We start from the raw sequence: 15,309 nt of genomic DNA on the forward strand, positions 1-15,309 counted from the left end.
ACCCAACAATTTAAAAGTCACTAATGATTTATATTCTCAATGTTTGACCATAAATTGTCCAAAATGACTTTCTTTGTGAGTACGGAGGGAGTACATGCATACCCTGTTATGGCACGACATTGCAAGATTTCAGAATCATTTGAGGAAAAAAAGGTAAGCGCGTTCTAAGAATCTTGCAGAATCAAAATATCTCAAATTTGACCAAATTTCTACGATAGAATAATAACATTTATGATATCAACTAAGTATCATTAGGTTCTTCATTAATTATATATTCATAGTATATCTATTTGATGTCATGAAACTTTATATTTTTTCTATAATTCTGGTTAAACTTGAGATGCTTTGACTCTCCAAGGTTCTTGGAATGACTTACAATTTGGGATGGACGGAGTACCAAATAAAATGGAGATCGAAATATAACATGTGAGGTCTCTAAAAAAACTCGACTTGCGGGGGTAAGACAGCCCCCGGGCATTGCACTAAGAAGTAGACCTTCTTACGCGGGTCGAGAAAACGGTTTGACAATTGAGCTTTGTATTTTTGTTAACTTGGCAAGTAGAAGGGAAAGACTCACATATATGTCAAGCCCCTCCGCGCTTGGCATCACGTCCCTCGTGTGAAATCCGTCGCCCCCGCGCGTGGTCGCGTGACTACTCTCTTCTCTTGCCACCAAATTTTCTTTTTTGCTAAGTCATTAATGTCAAATTATTGAAGATTGTCTCTTTTCACCTTTGCCATATTTATTTAGGACTTGATAAACTTCCTCATTTATCAAAACGGTTACAAATACTCCCATAAGTACCGCCGGGTTTCTCTAACCAAGCGGACCAAAGGCCCTTTGGCGTGAGATCTCTAAAAGTACAAGCTCGGCAGTACTTTTAGACTTTCAGTAATTTCAATGAAAATAGCATGGTAAATCTTCACCACACTAGTATACAAAACGGCATAAATCGTGCATGTATGAATATATACTGACAGTCAGTCAGACAAGAGAGGCATCTATTGTAGGATCTTAAAGGCTTTGTTTAGTACTTAAAAAATTTCAAGATTCTTTATCACATCAAATTTTTAGACACATGTATGGAGTATTAAATATAGACGAAAACAAAAACTAGTTGTACATTTTGTGTGTAATTTGTGAGACGAATCTTTTAAGCATTGTTAGTCCGTGATTGGACAATAATTATCAAATACAAACAAAAGTGCTACAGTAGCCGAAATAAAAAAATTTCATGAACTAAATAAGGCCTAAAAGTAAAAAACAGTGGATCTCCACCTTTGTAGTGTAGTGTATGACTCGGAACATGAGCATTTGTACAAATCAATGGAAAAATATCTGCATCAGGTGAATGAGGTTGTCAAATTCAAACCCATTTTACTAAGGCCTTGTTTAGTTCACCCCGAAATCCAAAAAGTTTTCAAGATTCCCTGTCACATCGAATCTTGCGGCACATGCATGAAACATTAAATATAGACGAAAATAAAAACTAATCACACAGTTTGACTGTAAATCACGAGACGAATCTTTTGACTCTAGTTAGTTTATGATTAGACAATATTTACCACAAACAAACGAAAGTGCTACCGTTCTGAAAACTTTTCAGTTTTCGGAACTAAGCAAGGCCTAAAAAAACATCCTTGCAGCTCGCGATAACATAAGCTAACTGAAGCATCTAAGCATATGTAAGGAAAATGCATACTAGCTATGCATCTCAGCTTCGGTAAAACACATATTTATCTCAAATTAGTTCAGCATTTTCTTAAGCAGCGAAACCAGAGAAGAGACCATGTGCAGGGAGGAGTCCCATTTGTGAAGGCGTCCCAGCGTCGGTCGGTGGCTGGTCGGCGACGGCGCCCGGTCCCGCGGGTAGCGGCGGCAGTGGCACCCAGTCGCGCGGGCACTTGAGCTGGTCGCGGGGATCGCCCGGGAGCAAGGGTTCGCCAGGGTCGAGTTCTATCTCTCTCTTTTTTTCTCTTTTGTTTTTCGTGCGCTGGTTGGCTTGAGGCCGATTCGTTTTGGTTGTGTTTAGGCCTTGTTTAGTTCCAAAATATTTTGTAAAATCGACACTGTAGCTCTTTCGTTTGTATTTGTCAAATATTGTCCAATCATAGACTAACTAGGCTCAAAAGATTCGTCTCGTCAATTTCGACTAAACTGTGCAATTAGTTTTTATTTTTGTCTATATTTAATACTTCATGCATATGTCTAAAGATTCGATGTGACAGAGAATCTGAAAAATTTTGCAAAATTTTTTGGAAACTAAACAAGGCCTTAGAAGTTAGACATATCGTTTTTCTTTAATCGGCGGACACGTCGGGCTTGGCAGGGGTAAAATTGAATACTCCTGTCAAATGTACATGGAGACATATGCCACGCCGTTTGTTAAATGGTAATTAGGGAAATAAACTACATAAACAGATGGCAGTTAAGGAAATAAACCAAGATAGGTAACGGTGATAGCAGTTGAGGAAACAAAAAAACACAAAACTACATAAACAGATGGCAGTCAAGGAAATAAACCATCTATAGGTAACCGTGATATGACAGTTAAGGAAACAAAAAAAAACACAAATTGATGGCAGATAAGGGAAGCTATTTTTTTTATGGCAATGGGGGAAGAAGTACAGATTTTAATGGTAATGAGCAAATTTTCTCAAGAAAATACTAGGAAACTAACAAGCAATGAGCCTCTAAAGGCTAGTCTTGATCAGTGGGAGGTTTTATCCCACAGTTTCTAAGATATGACAATATTGGTAACTGTGAATAAAAGACTCTCAGTACATACTTTCATTTCACTGTTTTATAGGCTACTTGAAATATTTAAGTCTGAATGTCTTGCTGCGTCATCTGATAGAGAGAACTACACCTAACCTGAACTTTTGCATAGATGACATGCAATAAAAATAGGGTCTCCATTTCGGGAAGACAGGTCTATGATTTTGATCTGAGTTCATTTCTGCGTGAATGAAAGACAGAGGCTGTTCATATTTGAGGACTCCCAATCAGTCAAAATATTCGGATCCTGGAGAGTAGGTGCAGATTAGCAACTAAAATCCCTTCATAGTCCATACAAGTGGAAGCAAAACAAATAAGAATCGGACATTGTTCATATATAAGTTGAAGCAAAACAGATAAGAATCGGACATCTAGACCGAACATACAGAAAATGAAGACTGGAACACACCAGAAAGTGGAAACCAGCAGATAACATCATCTGAGCTGTCACAAATAAAAGAGAAACAACTGGAGATCGATTATTCAAATTTCAGGGTGCATAAATGTAATTGTGTTACATTTCCAAGTTAATGGAAGCAATAAGGTCCAGTGCAATTCCTGAGTAAAGCTGCACGTCTGCTGCCCAAGCGAGCATCTTGTTGCCTCCCGGCGACACGAGTGTTGCGTTGCCCGTGCTCCCGAAATCATCCATGCACAGAGTGGCGTCATGCTCTATCCCGCCGACGTATACACTCGCAGTATCCAAATCAAACTTGGCGCGCTCCCTTCTCCTGCCGGCGGCCGTCAGCAGCCGCCGGAGCGCGGGCAGCGCCGCGTCCTCTTGGTGGAGATCTGCATTGGCGAATGTCAGGCAAGCCTGCAGCGACATGTCCGCCATTCTCCCGGAGCCGGTGCCCCCGTGCTGCTGGAGGCGGCGGAGACGAGAGACGAAGGTGCGGAGCCGAGCGTACGCGATGGTGGAGGAGGTAAGGGCGACCCTGACGCGGTTGCCGTGGAAGGATCCCGCGCTCGGGAGGAGGGAGTCGTAGCAGACGGACGCGTTTGTCGTGTTGGTGCAGCACGCATGGAGGAACCTGCTGCCTGCCGCCGGCGCCGCCGCAGGCTGCGGCATATCCGTTGCCCCCGATGCGCGTGCCGATACGGCTAAGGCGACGACAAGAACAGCGGTAAGGACGACGCCCAAGGATGGACACGAGCAAGGAGGCATATTGTTGTCCCTTCCAGGCCCGTACGATATGCCGTCGGGTTGGTCTCACTGGAATGGCAGCCAATCAGCCGGGTGCACTTTTATAATCACAACGCATATATTCCTTCTATTTTTGCCTGCCGTAATGGTAGTGCTTACCAATTTCCACTGCATCTCCATCAGTCTATCTATAATAATGGGGGACATTAATGTGCAATAATCTAACCTTCTTAATACATTACAAATTTTCTTACAAGTACAATTTTTTTAATGCAATTTTAGCAACTTCCAAGAAAAAGAATGCCATTAACAAGGGATAGTGGAAACAACGGCGCGTAACTTGAAGTTGCACAAATCAGAATATGACTTAGAGCACTCCAATGCACAAACCATCGTAGTTTTTATAGATATTAATTGCAGTGCCACCTAAGCATTTTGCTGATGTGGCAAGAGAGTTATTGAAGAGAGAGCAAAAATCATAGAAACTGGGTCTAAGTTAGAAACCATGTCTACACAAAATCCAAGACATGAAGAGATATGATTGGCTAAAAATGGAGAGAGAATAAATGTGATTGGCTAAAAAAGTATTCTGTAGAAACTATCCATTGGGACCATAGTTTCTATATATAGTGTCTATAAAAATTAATAGGTATAGAAACTACATGTAGTTCTAGCATTGGGAGTGCCCTTATAATACAACCTGTTGCTATCTGTATATACATATCTTATTATTAACATATGGTCCACTTTTTATTTTTATTTTTAAAGCTCTTGTGTTAGTTGGGTGTAAATCTACAACCCATTTCTACTCTCTCTCACTTCATGGCAGCCAATCACATTGGACACACTTTTATAATCTCATACGTTCTTTCTATTTACGTGTGTCGTGATGACATACAAGTAGTGCTCACCAATTTTCATTGCATCTCCATCTGTCTATAATAATAGGAGACATTAATGTGCGTTAATCCAGCTAAGGAATGGTGGAAACAGCAGAGCATAGTTTGTTTTCGGAATGCTAGAAGACAATGATAGAAGGAGCGGTATATGGTCAAAAGTCGGTTTGGGCAAGGAGGAGAGGGTGGAGAAGGGGAAAGCAGAATAGGATGGCTCCGCTCTCGGGCGTCTCTGCGCCCGACGGCGCGCCACCACCGCCCCCACCGCTCTCCACCCCCCCTGCCACTCCTCCACCGCCGCGCTACCCGCCGCCCACCTCGCCTGAAGCGCCCCCTGCCGGCCGCCCTCCACCGGAGCTGTCGGCTTCGAGCAGCCGCGACGCCGCCGGCCAGGTTCCCCGCCGCCGTTGTGTGGTCATCCCGCCGTCGCCATCCAGGTTCGATCTCCAAAATCGCCTGCTCTCTGAGCTCCATGACTGCATTGTTCCCAACCTTCTTACCCCATCGGCTTCCCCAGCCCCGGTCTGGGTGACTCCGCCGTCTCTGCACCCTCACTTCAACTCGTTTTTCGTCAAGAACTCTCTTTGCCACTGCCTTGCGCCGCGTCCGAGTCACCTTAGCGTTGTTCGTGTCCAAGTCGCTGTGTTCGTGGTGACGTTTCGAGTAAAAGGTTCGCGGATGCTCTGGTGGTCACCGGTGCGCTTCAGCTCGCCGACGTTCGGCTCTTCTTCCACCCATCCCTGGAGGCGGCCTTGCTTGCGGTGTCCTGGCTACCCCCGTTCGTGCCAACGGCCTGCCGCAGCGTTCGAATTCCTACCGCCTCATTTACTGAGCCCCGTACGTGCTCACCAAACGGAGTCACTCCGGCAGTACTCCCCTCTGTTGCCCCCCCTTACAAATCCGGCTGGGCTCTGTGCCCGCAAATCTTTTGCGTGCCGCGCCCATGCCTCTACCCTCGTTGCCAGGTACGGGGGGAGCGTTGGCACGTCCTGTCGCGCCCGCGGCGACAGCCTTGCGCGACTTTACGCAGCGCGGAGTCAATGCGCAGCGCCCGCGCACCTACCTAGAAGCCGCGCTTTCTCCTCCCGCGCCAAAACCCTCGCCTGTCTCTACTCGCATTTTACTGAACCCTGCCAGGGGCTGCTTCCGCTGCCTTGCAACGGACCACCAAGTTGCCGCCTGCCGTGACCCTGTCCGCTGTCGCCGTTGTGGGGCTTCCGGCCACAGGAGCAACCGCTGCAAGATGAAGCTCGGGGTGATCCTCCACGCTGTGGTGCGCAGGCTGCGCACCCCGGCAGCCGCCCGTGCTGCCCGCGCACGTTCGGCCCCAATCCCAGCCGCTGCGGCACCGGTTGAGCGGGCCGAGGACCCCCCGTCCGACTTCTACCCCAACTGCTCAGCCGCCTACCATCGCCTGGAGCTGCCCCTGGAGCTGCGGATCTCCAGCAGGTTTTAGCTAGGCCATTTTTAGCTAGGCCATTTTTTATTTCTATGTCGTCGCCTTCTTCAAATTCACAGATTAGTTCTAAGTCTCTATGGTATATAAAAGAACAAAAGTGTAAAATTCAGAGTTCGTATCCTGGTGAAAATGAGGACACGTGCTCTGAAACTCATTCAGTTTAAGAGCTGCAAGGTTCATTCAGTTTTAGAGTTGGTTCAAGGAACATTACAAGATAGACAAAAACTCTTGTTGTACATGATCTTTACAGTTCCATCTTAGCTCATGTTGTATATGAGTAAAAACATTTTTTCCTCTGCTCATGTTGTACAAGCTCTTTAAAATTACTTATTTTCAGACATGGAACTTCATACAAATACTCCTCCAACAGGAAATACTGAGGTAGATCAATAATGATCCAACAAGAAATGGTTATCCTTTTTCATTTATGACAAAAGCACACAGAGAGCACAACTTGATGTTGTACAGGGGAACGTTTGAAATGAAAACATATCTGATAAAGATGACCATTTATACTTCTACACGGCAAAAGCGTCTGCAGATCAGTACTGCTCTGCCTAACATGACAAAAGATTAGGAAATGGTTGTTTTTTGAGGAAAAATTAGGAAATGGTTGTTGATCGTGCAATACGGTATGTTCACCTAGCTAAACAATCCGAAGAGACTACCAGAAAATCAAATTCCAAGATAAAACATGGCTTCACATTGTTTAGTTAGCTTGCAGGCACACCCATATTTCACCATCCACCTTCAGGTTAGGTCCAAGATCTTTTTGTAGGTGTACTTCAGAATAGCATCCTCCAATTTGATTTCACTTGCGCCACACCGTGCTGCCGCTATGCACTCAGTCGACGTCGGTGCTATCCACTCTTACCAAGCGAAGGCGATGAAAGATCCCTGAGAGCCTCATTTCAACGTAGTGATAACATACAGTCAGCAGCATACACCTTGAACAGCTTGCACAAAGCCACAAACGTCCTGCGATTCAGTTCGTAACAGATGGTCTGTTGATGACATTGATCGCACAAGAACATCCTGTATCATGGTCATATAGACTCAGTCCATGTTTTTTCCATTGGGTCCAAAGTCGACGGTTTCAGATCAAGCACAATTGGGCCTTGCTTCCCCACTGCATGCCTATCCAGATATGAATACTGAGGCAAGAAAATTCATTCAAGTATGGAGAAACATGAAACAAAAATGACAAACGATTACACAGTATAATCTCTTATTGGTAGAAAAATTCATACAGAAGGGAATGATATTAGCCACCTAGAAATCCACTTCTAAACCACTCGCCACCTGAAACATGGCGACTGCTCGGCCGCGACACGCGGCGTTCTCTTTCTGCACAAGGTCGGCCATGTTCGGCGTTCGCGGTCTGACCGATGCTGCCTGCGTTTCCACCCTCGGGTGACTGACGGCCCAACTTTGGCGCCCAAAAACTCGTGAAAACGTGCTGCAACAGACCAAGATTTCTTACTAAACATCGTATAGCTACACGAGATCTCCAAGTTTTCTTAAACAAGTTTTGTAAAAAACGAACTGGATTGCAAGGTACAAACTCCAAATTCTGATACACGAAACTGAGACAGAGTTTCAGTTACAACAGTAAGGTTCAGTGAAAACAGTGAACTTGTTGTTTTGGATTGTGAATTTGAAACTCAAACAGCATTCAATCAAAGTTGGGGTTTATTTCCATGTTAACAACTTTCAGAGTACTACAACTTTTATTAAGGGTTTGAGAGCAGTTGCTACACAAATTTCCAAACCAGTCATTCAAACATATCATCAGCTTCCTACCGGCAGTCAAAGGCCGGGCTTGTAGTCTACGCCCGTGCCCGGAAGCCAGTCATTGCCGTTGATGAACTTCTCGACGGTGAAGTTGATGGCCTCGGCGGCGTCCTGAATCGTGTGGAAACCGGACCACTTGACCCGGCCACCCACCGCGGCACCTGGCCCGTCGTTGTCGTACTCGGCGTAGTAGATCGTGTCAGGAGGGGCGGCGTGCTCCCATGGCAGCCACCCCTTGGCGTGCCGCACGTTGGAAATCGTCGACTTCATGAAGATGACGCGGGAGTACGCCTTCCACGGACGGCCCAGGTACGTTTCCACGCCGCTTGCCTTGGCGAGATCGTCGTCGGCCGCCACCGTGCACGACTGGAAGCAGAAGCCCCCATTGCTGTCGGGCTTGTCTCGCCCCTCCGCAGTGAGGGTGTTCTGCTGTCCCTGAATCGGCAGGCGCGCGAGGATGTCGCAGTTCTGAAACACGGCCGCCGCGTCGCCGAAAATGAAGTCCACCGTGCCAGAGATTTTGCACTCGCGGTAGAACTGCCTCCCGAGCTCGGCGTAGAGCGTGTCCTGGTAGCCGCGGAGGGCGCAGCGGAACACCACGGACTGATCCGAATTGGACAAGAGCGCCACCGCTTGCCCCAGCTCCTTCCTCGGGCCGGCCGTGTTCTCGACGCGGAGATCACGGGCTATGAAGCCCCTGCCGAGAACAGCTGCGTGCACAAATAGAGAGGAAAATCGCGATTACTCACAACTGCTAGAGCGAAAAACAGACAAATTGGGAAAGCACAACAGAGGAAACTAAAATCGCGATTACTCAGAACTGCCGTCTGCGGCGTGTGGAAGCCATCCGCGCAGCATCGGCTGCCGGAGATCACGGTGGCGTCCATGCCGTCGCCGATCAACGTCACGTTCCACGCGTCCTCTCCCAGGATGACGAACTCCTTGTACAAACCTTTCTTGATGTGAATGACGTGCCTCTTGTTGCTCTTGAGTGGCGCGGCAGCGATGGCAGCGCTCACGGACGAGTAGTCGCCGCTGCCATCCGCGGCCACCACCACGTCGACGGGAACAGTCGCCATTGGAGCTTCTGAAGATGATCTGATGGATGGGGAATTGGGGATTGGTTAGCTGCTTGCTTCTGTTCTTCTGTGGATTGGATGATCTGAGCTTCTGAAGCTGAGCTGATGGGAATTGGGGATTGCTTGGCTGCTTGTTTCTGTTCCTGTGGATTGGATGATCTGCAAGCCGATGGGTATATATATAGGATCGGGCGGTCAAATTGTTCATCAAAACTTCAAAATCACACGGCAACACCGACCATTTCCATTGTTGCTGCCGACCATTTCCATAACTTCATTGTTGCTGACTTGCTGTGCCGACCATTCCCAGTTCCAGCAGGAGGACCGCGGAAGTGAGAAGGTATGTTTTTCCAGGGGTTTAAATGAAGAACACATTAGACAGATGAATAGTAATAAGTAAGAGAAACCGATTAAGTAAACTTCAAGAGCGTATGTGAAAAAACGCGTTTGTGCCATCGGTCTGGGCTGCGTTGGGGCGGACTGTCCCTGAGATGGGCTTGGCTCCGGCCAGTTGCGGCCCTTTCTAACTTGTAAAATTAAAAATAAATTATAGAAAAATCATGAAATGCTAAAGCATTTTTTTAACTTCACTTGACTATATCTAAACAGTAAATACATAATATCTCATGCTTTAGTATTTTTTTGCTGTATAAGTGTAAGGATACGCTTTCATGTGTTTGTTTAATAGAGCATGTTTATGTGGTCCAAATAGAGGGAAATTTTTATGGTGGGCTATTCATGACATTTTCTAGATATGGTAAAAACTCCATGCTCAGTGAATACAAAATATGAGTGAATTATGATTTAATTGTGTTTATGCTTATTTAATGCAGTTACAAATAGAGATGCGCTGGAGTGTTCTGTTGATAAAAGGTGTTTTATAGCTCGTGCAGTGAAATTGTTCTTCAACACTTCACCGACCCTTTCCACTTTTGGTGTGCCGGCTGCCGACCATTTCCATTCCTAGGCCTTGTTTAGTTCACCCTAAAAATCAATTTTTTTAAAAAATTCTCCGTTACATTAAATCTTGCGGCACATGTATGGAGCATTAAATATAGATAAAAATAAAAATTAATTGCACAGTCTACCTATAAATCATAAGATGAATCTTTTAAACTTAATTAGTCCATAATTAGACAATAATTATCAAATAAAAATGAAAATGCTACAATATCCAAAACTAAAAAGTTTTGGGAACTAACAAGGCCCTCCTCGTTTATATCCGAAACCTTTTTAGATTTTGACACAATAGCACTTTTGTTTGTATTTGGTAATTATTGTCTAATCATGGACTAACTAGGCTAAGAATATTTTATTCATAAATTACAGATAAACTATGCAATTAGTTATTTTTTATCTATATTTTATGCTCTATGCATGTGCCGTAAAATTCGATGTGACGAAAAATCTTAAAATTTTTGCAATTTTTTTTGGGAACTAAACAAAATCATGCCAGGAAGTACATAATGCCATTGATCAGTGGCAATCAAAGTGTAAAATAGCGAGCTATTGAAAATAGTGACAACTTTTTTTTCAATAGCTATGTAGCTATAGCGGCGCTATGATAGATAGCGTTTTTGTAAAAAAAAAACATGAGAAACACGAGTAATTGATGAAAAAGACATGGTAAATATGAATTTTGATGAATAAAAATATATTTTCATAAGTCTAACATTACAAAATACCAATATGACATTACAACATGGTTTATGAAAGTTCCATTGTCCAAAATACCAAATTAGTTACAAATAATAAATGATAATCTAGTCTAAGATGGAGTTTTCAGAGTCAGACTGAGAAGATTTATCATATCGGCGCTATAGCGCGTAATAGCGGTGAAATTTGTTGTAACAAATGCAACTTAGCGGTGCTATAGCACGTAATAGCGGTGAAAGTTGTGATAGCGGAAAAAAATATACAAATAGCTTAGCGGCAAGTCTGACCAGCACCTATAGCCCCGCTATAGCCCGCTATTCTTTTCTTTTGTGGCAATAGCTGCAGCGCGTTGTCATTCACTTGGCAGAAAAGTCATGGCTGAAAGTACTATTCGTTGATTTGTTGGCAGTTTTGTTAGCTAATTTGTTAGTAAATTCGTCAGATAACCTCAAGCGAACAAGATAGGGTCCCATAACTTGCATCGCTGCAGCTTCCAAAAAGTAATTATTGTATGATCATATATACAAATTTATGACCTACCTTCGCAGCATGAGTTATTAGATTCGTTAACTGCACAAGCATTTGTATTACCCTTTTCTAGTCCACTACGTGTTTGCCCGTGCGCTGCCACGTGGATAAATTTAAAAGAATCAAGATAAGCACTGGAAAACATGGTGTCACCGATTCTTCGTATCAACAGTTCAATTTAGTGTTTGCTATATAGCATAGAGGTGATTAAGCTTAGATAAGTCATCACATATATTACAAAGAAGTTGATAGCAGTTTAAACATAGGTGAAAGTTATTGAGGTGCAAAATCTTGCAGTTATCTGACTGAAAGTAGTCTACCAAATACATTTAGAGACAATGGAGATACCAAACTGTTCGAAGCATCAGACTCAAGATTTTTCAAATCTAAAATAAGGGTTTTTACTGTAGCGAAGATAGACAATGCTTGAGGCAGAAAACTTCCTCTAGCCTAATTAGCTGCAACACACCTGGCACAGAAAATTCTGCCTACTTTGATGGGCATCACAAGACAAATCAATCCCAATTCTTTTAAAATGCGCGCGCGCACAGAGAGAGAGAGAAGAGAGATATCTACATAGACATGGGATCTCAGTTGTGCAATGATGAATTTTCTTTCCCAATTATATGATGTTATGCACAGAAACTGAAGCTATAATAATAGTTTAATTACATTCAGTACATATATCTGTCAAAATACAAATGAGGACAGTAATTCATTAGTTTCAAATATTACCATCAGATATGGCTTTTTTTCCTTGCATTTTACCATCTTAAATAAGCTCTAAGACCTATATTCATAGTACCACCCTCAAAATGTTTCTACCTCTTCACCCTTTTGAAAGGGAAGGGATATTCAAACCAGAACTGATACCGAGGACAAGGTCGTCAGGTTGCCACTTCATCTGTGTCACGTAGAAGAGGATTTCCAAAAACCTTTGCAAAAATTGAGGGCAGAGCCAGAAGTAAAAGTCCATATGATAGAAGCAAGTATAACCAGTAGAGAGATGAGCATCAGCCTGCTGCCTCTGGTAACCTGAATACTTGGGGTGCCTGGTTCTTCCCTTGTTGCTTGCTGTGACTTGAAGCTAGAGATGTGCTGAAGTGTTCTGTTGATAAAAGTGTTTTCTTCACCTGCAGTTTGCTGTGATCGGAAGCTAGAGATGCGCTGGAGTGTTCTGTTGATAACAGTATTTTCGATTTCAGCAGCTAATGCTGGACTACTAGGTACAGAGTCCAACAAGGCTGATAGAGCCGCATTGAACCATGATTGTGAAGCTGTGGAGCTCTGGTTATTTACCTCATTTGCTGCATGAATATTCATAGTGCCTGCTAAGGGGTAATGGGCCACATCAGATATCGGAAGAAATTGAGTTTCGAATGATCACACAAAAATGTTTAAAAATATATAAGAAATAATTAGGCACCTGATGCATGCGAGGATAAGACTACATGATCATGCTTCATATGGCTCCGCACATTAAGAGCAGCCTGATTATGTGTCCTTACTTCTGTTGTATATTGATATCTCTGGTTCTGAATTCCACTGTTACCAATATCAAAAAATTGATTTTCAGCTACCAATCCAACTGTGTCAAATGGCCCAGGCAGAAATGAAGGAGCATCACAGTATTCCAAATTGTCAAACATCCCATTTGTTGCAGAGATCAAGTACTCAGTTGTCGTACAATCTGCATTCTGACCTACATCATCCAGATCAAAGAAATCATTGATTTCAAGGAACTCCTCATCAGCATCCTGACTGTGGTAACTGATCAAACCTGACACAGAATGTGCCACACTGGTCCCTTCAGAAGAATTTGTTTCTCCGCTAAATGGCAAATTGGTTACATTAGACTGTGGAAATTGACTACTCGGCTCAGTCCGTGGTTCACAAAATGCACTTTCCTGAACTATACAAGAAAGATTACCAACCGGAGCACCATGAGATTCATGTAAATCCCCAATGCCAGCCTGCACAAGTCAATAACATGTCTTAATGAATAGGAAACATAGAGTAAAATACTATATTCATATTACAAGATGTAGCTCTGTCATGCAAGGTAAGAAACACACTCTGACATGTGCGCAAGACAACAGAAATTATTATGCATCTTAAAGGTTTAAACTGAAGCAATTCTACATAAGCAGTATAAGCATGACGCTGCAATACGTTGTGATTTCTAATCATCTAAAGGATGGCCTGATATGATGAATAACTTACAGTCGTATACACAGCAAAACAAACCTGATTGAAATTATGATGTGGAATCGGTGCAGAGAGATCTGATTGGGGTTCAACCATGTCCTGGTCGTTGGCTATTTGCAGCAGAAGCCCTTCAAGATCCCCAAGTGGAAGTTCTGTGTCAATACATTCTGCTGTTACAACAGCACCACTGCTGGCAGTAGGATCCCCAGCACAAACTTCATGTCCCCCGTCAGCATCATGCCAAGCCTGACGATCTTCGCACTGGAACTGCAGTTCTGGAACTGATGTTGATAAATCCGAGAACAATTCAGCGTTTTGCTGATCATCAGATATTTGCATCAGAAGCTGCTCAATATCCCCAAGAGGGAGATCAGTGCAGGTGTTCTCTGCTACAACCACAGCACCATTGCTAATGGAAGCATCCACAACCTCAGCCTTGTCACCCCCCTCACTGAGCCAACCCTGACCTTGACCATGGGAAGAAGTAGGCTGTGCTTCACTAAACTCCTGATCATTTCCAAAATTTGACAGGAGTTCATCAAGATCCTCAATTGGAAGCTCACGGTCAGTAATTGCATGCTCCTCCACTGTACATGGTGGATTATTGGTGTTAGGAACAGAATTAGCGGCAGCATCCGCAGTCACTCCCTCATCGTCGTCATCCAACCAATCCTCCTCCCTAAAGGGAGCACCGTACTGTTCGCCGTTCTTGGGCCCGGCCCCGCTCTTCTGGAAGAGCTTGTACAGCGCGTAGGACTCCCTCCCCTGCGCGGCCGGCGGGAGCGCGTCGGCGAGTAGGGTATACTCGTGCATGACCCAGTCCGTGCGCTCCCCGCGCGGGGCCCGGCCGTGGTGGTACACCAGCGTCTTCTTGTTGCCCACCGCCCGGCCGCCGCCGCAGATGAAGCGGTCCTTCCCCGTGGCCTTCCAGTATCCGTCGCCAGTGGTGCGGCTGGCGCGCGAGCCGTTGGGGTACTTGCGGTCCATCCGGCTGAAGAAGAACCACTGCCTGTCCCCCGTCTGCAGCGCCGACCTCTCTGCAGTGCAGCACCGATAAATAACTCGAGGTCAAGAGGCCGCCGGAGGGATTGCAAGAAGCGATCGATCGGGGGTGAGGGGTGGGGGAAAGAAGGAGGACGCGTACCGGGGAGGTGGGAAGGGTGTGACTTGTACACTTCGACGTCGGCGACGTAGGGAGAGGGGCGGCCGGAGACGATCCGGCGCTTGAGGAAGTAGAGAACAAGCTCCTCGTCGGTGGGGCTGAAGCGGAAGCCCGGCGGCCACCGGCGCGGCGGCGGGGTCTCCATCTCGCCGGATGATGGTTGGTGCTGGAGGCGTGTCGTCTGCCGGGTCAACCCGATGTGCTCCGGCTACTTAAGCTAAGAGAGCGCTCAATCTCTGCGGGGCCCGCGGTTCTACGCGGCTTCCTGGTAACTTCGCGCTTCTTTTGACGGCCCCAAGGCCCGTTGGGCTGAATACATGGTCCACGCACAGTGAGTACTGTACACAGCAAGGCCATAGTAGCTGAGCAACGAGTCCACGGTCACTTGGTCCCACCGTTCAGTGACAAAACACAGATCGAGGCTAAAGTTAACAAGACCAGTAGTACAAAATAAACCTTTAATCATTGCAAAGGAAACTAACAGTAGGCATAGAGTCCACGCCGGGGGAAAAAAGGTTGAAAAAAAAAAAGAAACATCAGTGCAGTAGAGCACGGTGAATCGGTGATGTGTGATCAGACATTCCAGTCATCAGAGTCAAAA

General features: G+C 45.0%; 3 protein-coding genes across 4 annotated transcripts; all 3 read right to left on the reverse strand.

Annotated features, from left to right (window-relative positions):
* On the reverse strand, positions 3,246-3,978 carry LOC8054747. Its single transcript, XM_002462550.2, has one exon. The coding sequence runs from the start codon at positions 3,945-3,947 to the stop codon at positions 3,294-3,296; it is 654 nt and encodes a 217-aa protein (XP_002462595.2). The 5' UTR covers positions 3,948-3,978; the 3' UTR covers positions 3,246-3,293.
* LOC8054748 (pectinesterase/pectinesterase inhibitor PPE8B) lies at positions 7,716-9,450 on the reverse strand. Its single transcript, XM_002462551.2, has 2 exons — positions 8,890-9,450; positions 7,716-8,785 (listed from the first exon to the last, which is right to left on the reverse strand). The coding sequence occupies exons 1-2, from the start codon at positions 9,152-9,154 to the stop codon at positions 8,091-8,093; spliced, it is 960 nt and encodes a 319-aa protein (XP_002462596.1). The 5' UTR covers positions 9,155-9,450; the 3' UTR covers positions 7,716-8,090.
* LOC8054749 (NAC domain-containing protein 82) lies at positions 11,924-14,910 on the reverse strand. 2 transcript variants are annotated; one of them, XM_021454388.1, is made up of 4 exons: positions 14,691-14,910; positions 13,586-14,583; positions 12,765-13,311; positions 11,924-12,669 (listed from the first exon to the last, which is right to left on the reverse strand). In XM_021454388.1, exons 1-4 carry the CDS (start codon positions 14,851-14,853, stop codon positions 12,248-12,250), a joined length of 2,130 nt encoding a protein of 709 aa, XP_021310063.1. In that variant the 5' UTR covers positions 14,854-14,910; the 3' UTR covers positions 11,924-12,247. The 2 variants fall into 2 exon arrangements, with proteins under 2 accessions (XP_021310063.1, XP_002462597.1); XM_002462552.2 differs by having other exon boundaries at positions 11,924-12,666; positions 14,691-14,909.

This window comes from Sorghum bicolor, chromosome 2, assembly GCF_000003195.3.
Source record: "Sorghum bicolor cultivar BTx623 chromosome 2, Sorghum_bicolor_NCBIv3, whole genome shotgun sequence".
Lineage (NCBI taxonomy): Eukaryota > Viridiplantae > Streptophyta > Magnoliopsida > Poales > Poaceae > Sorghum > Sorghum bicolor.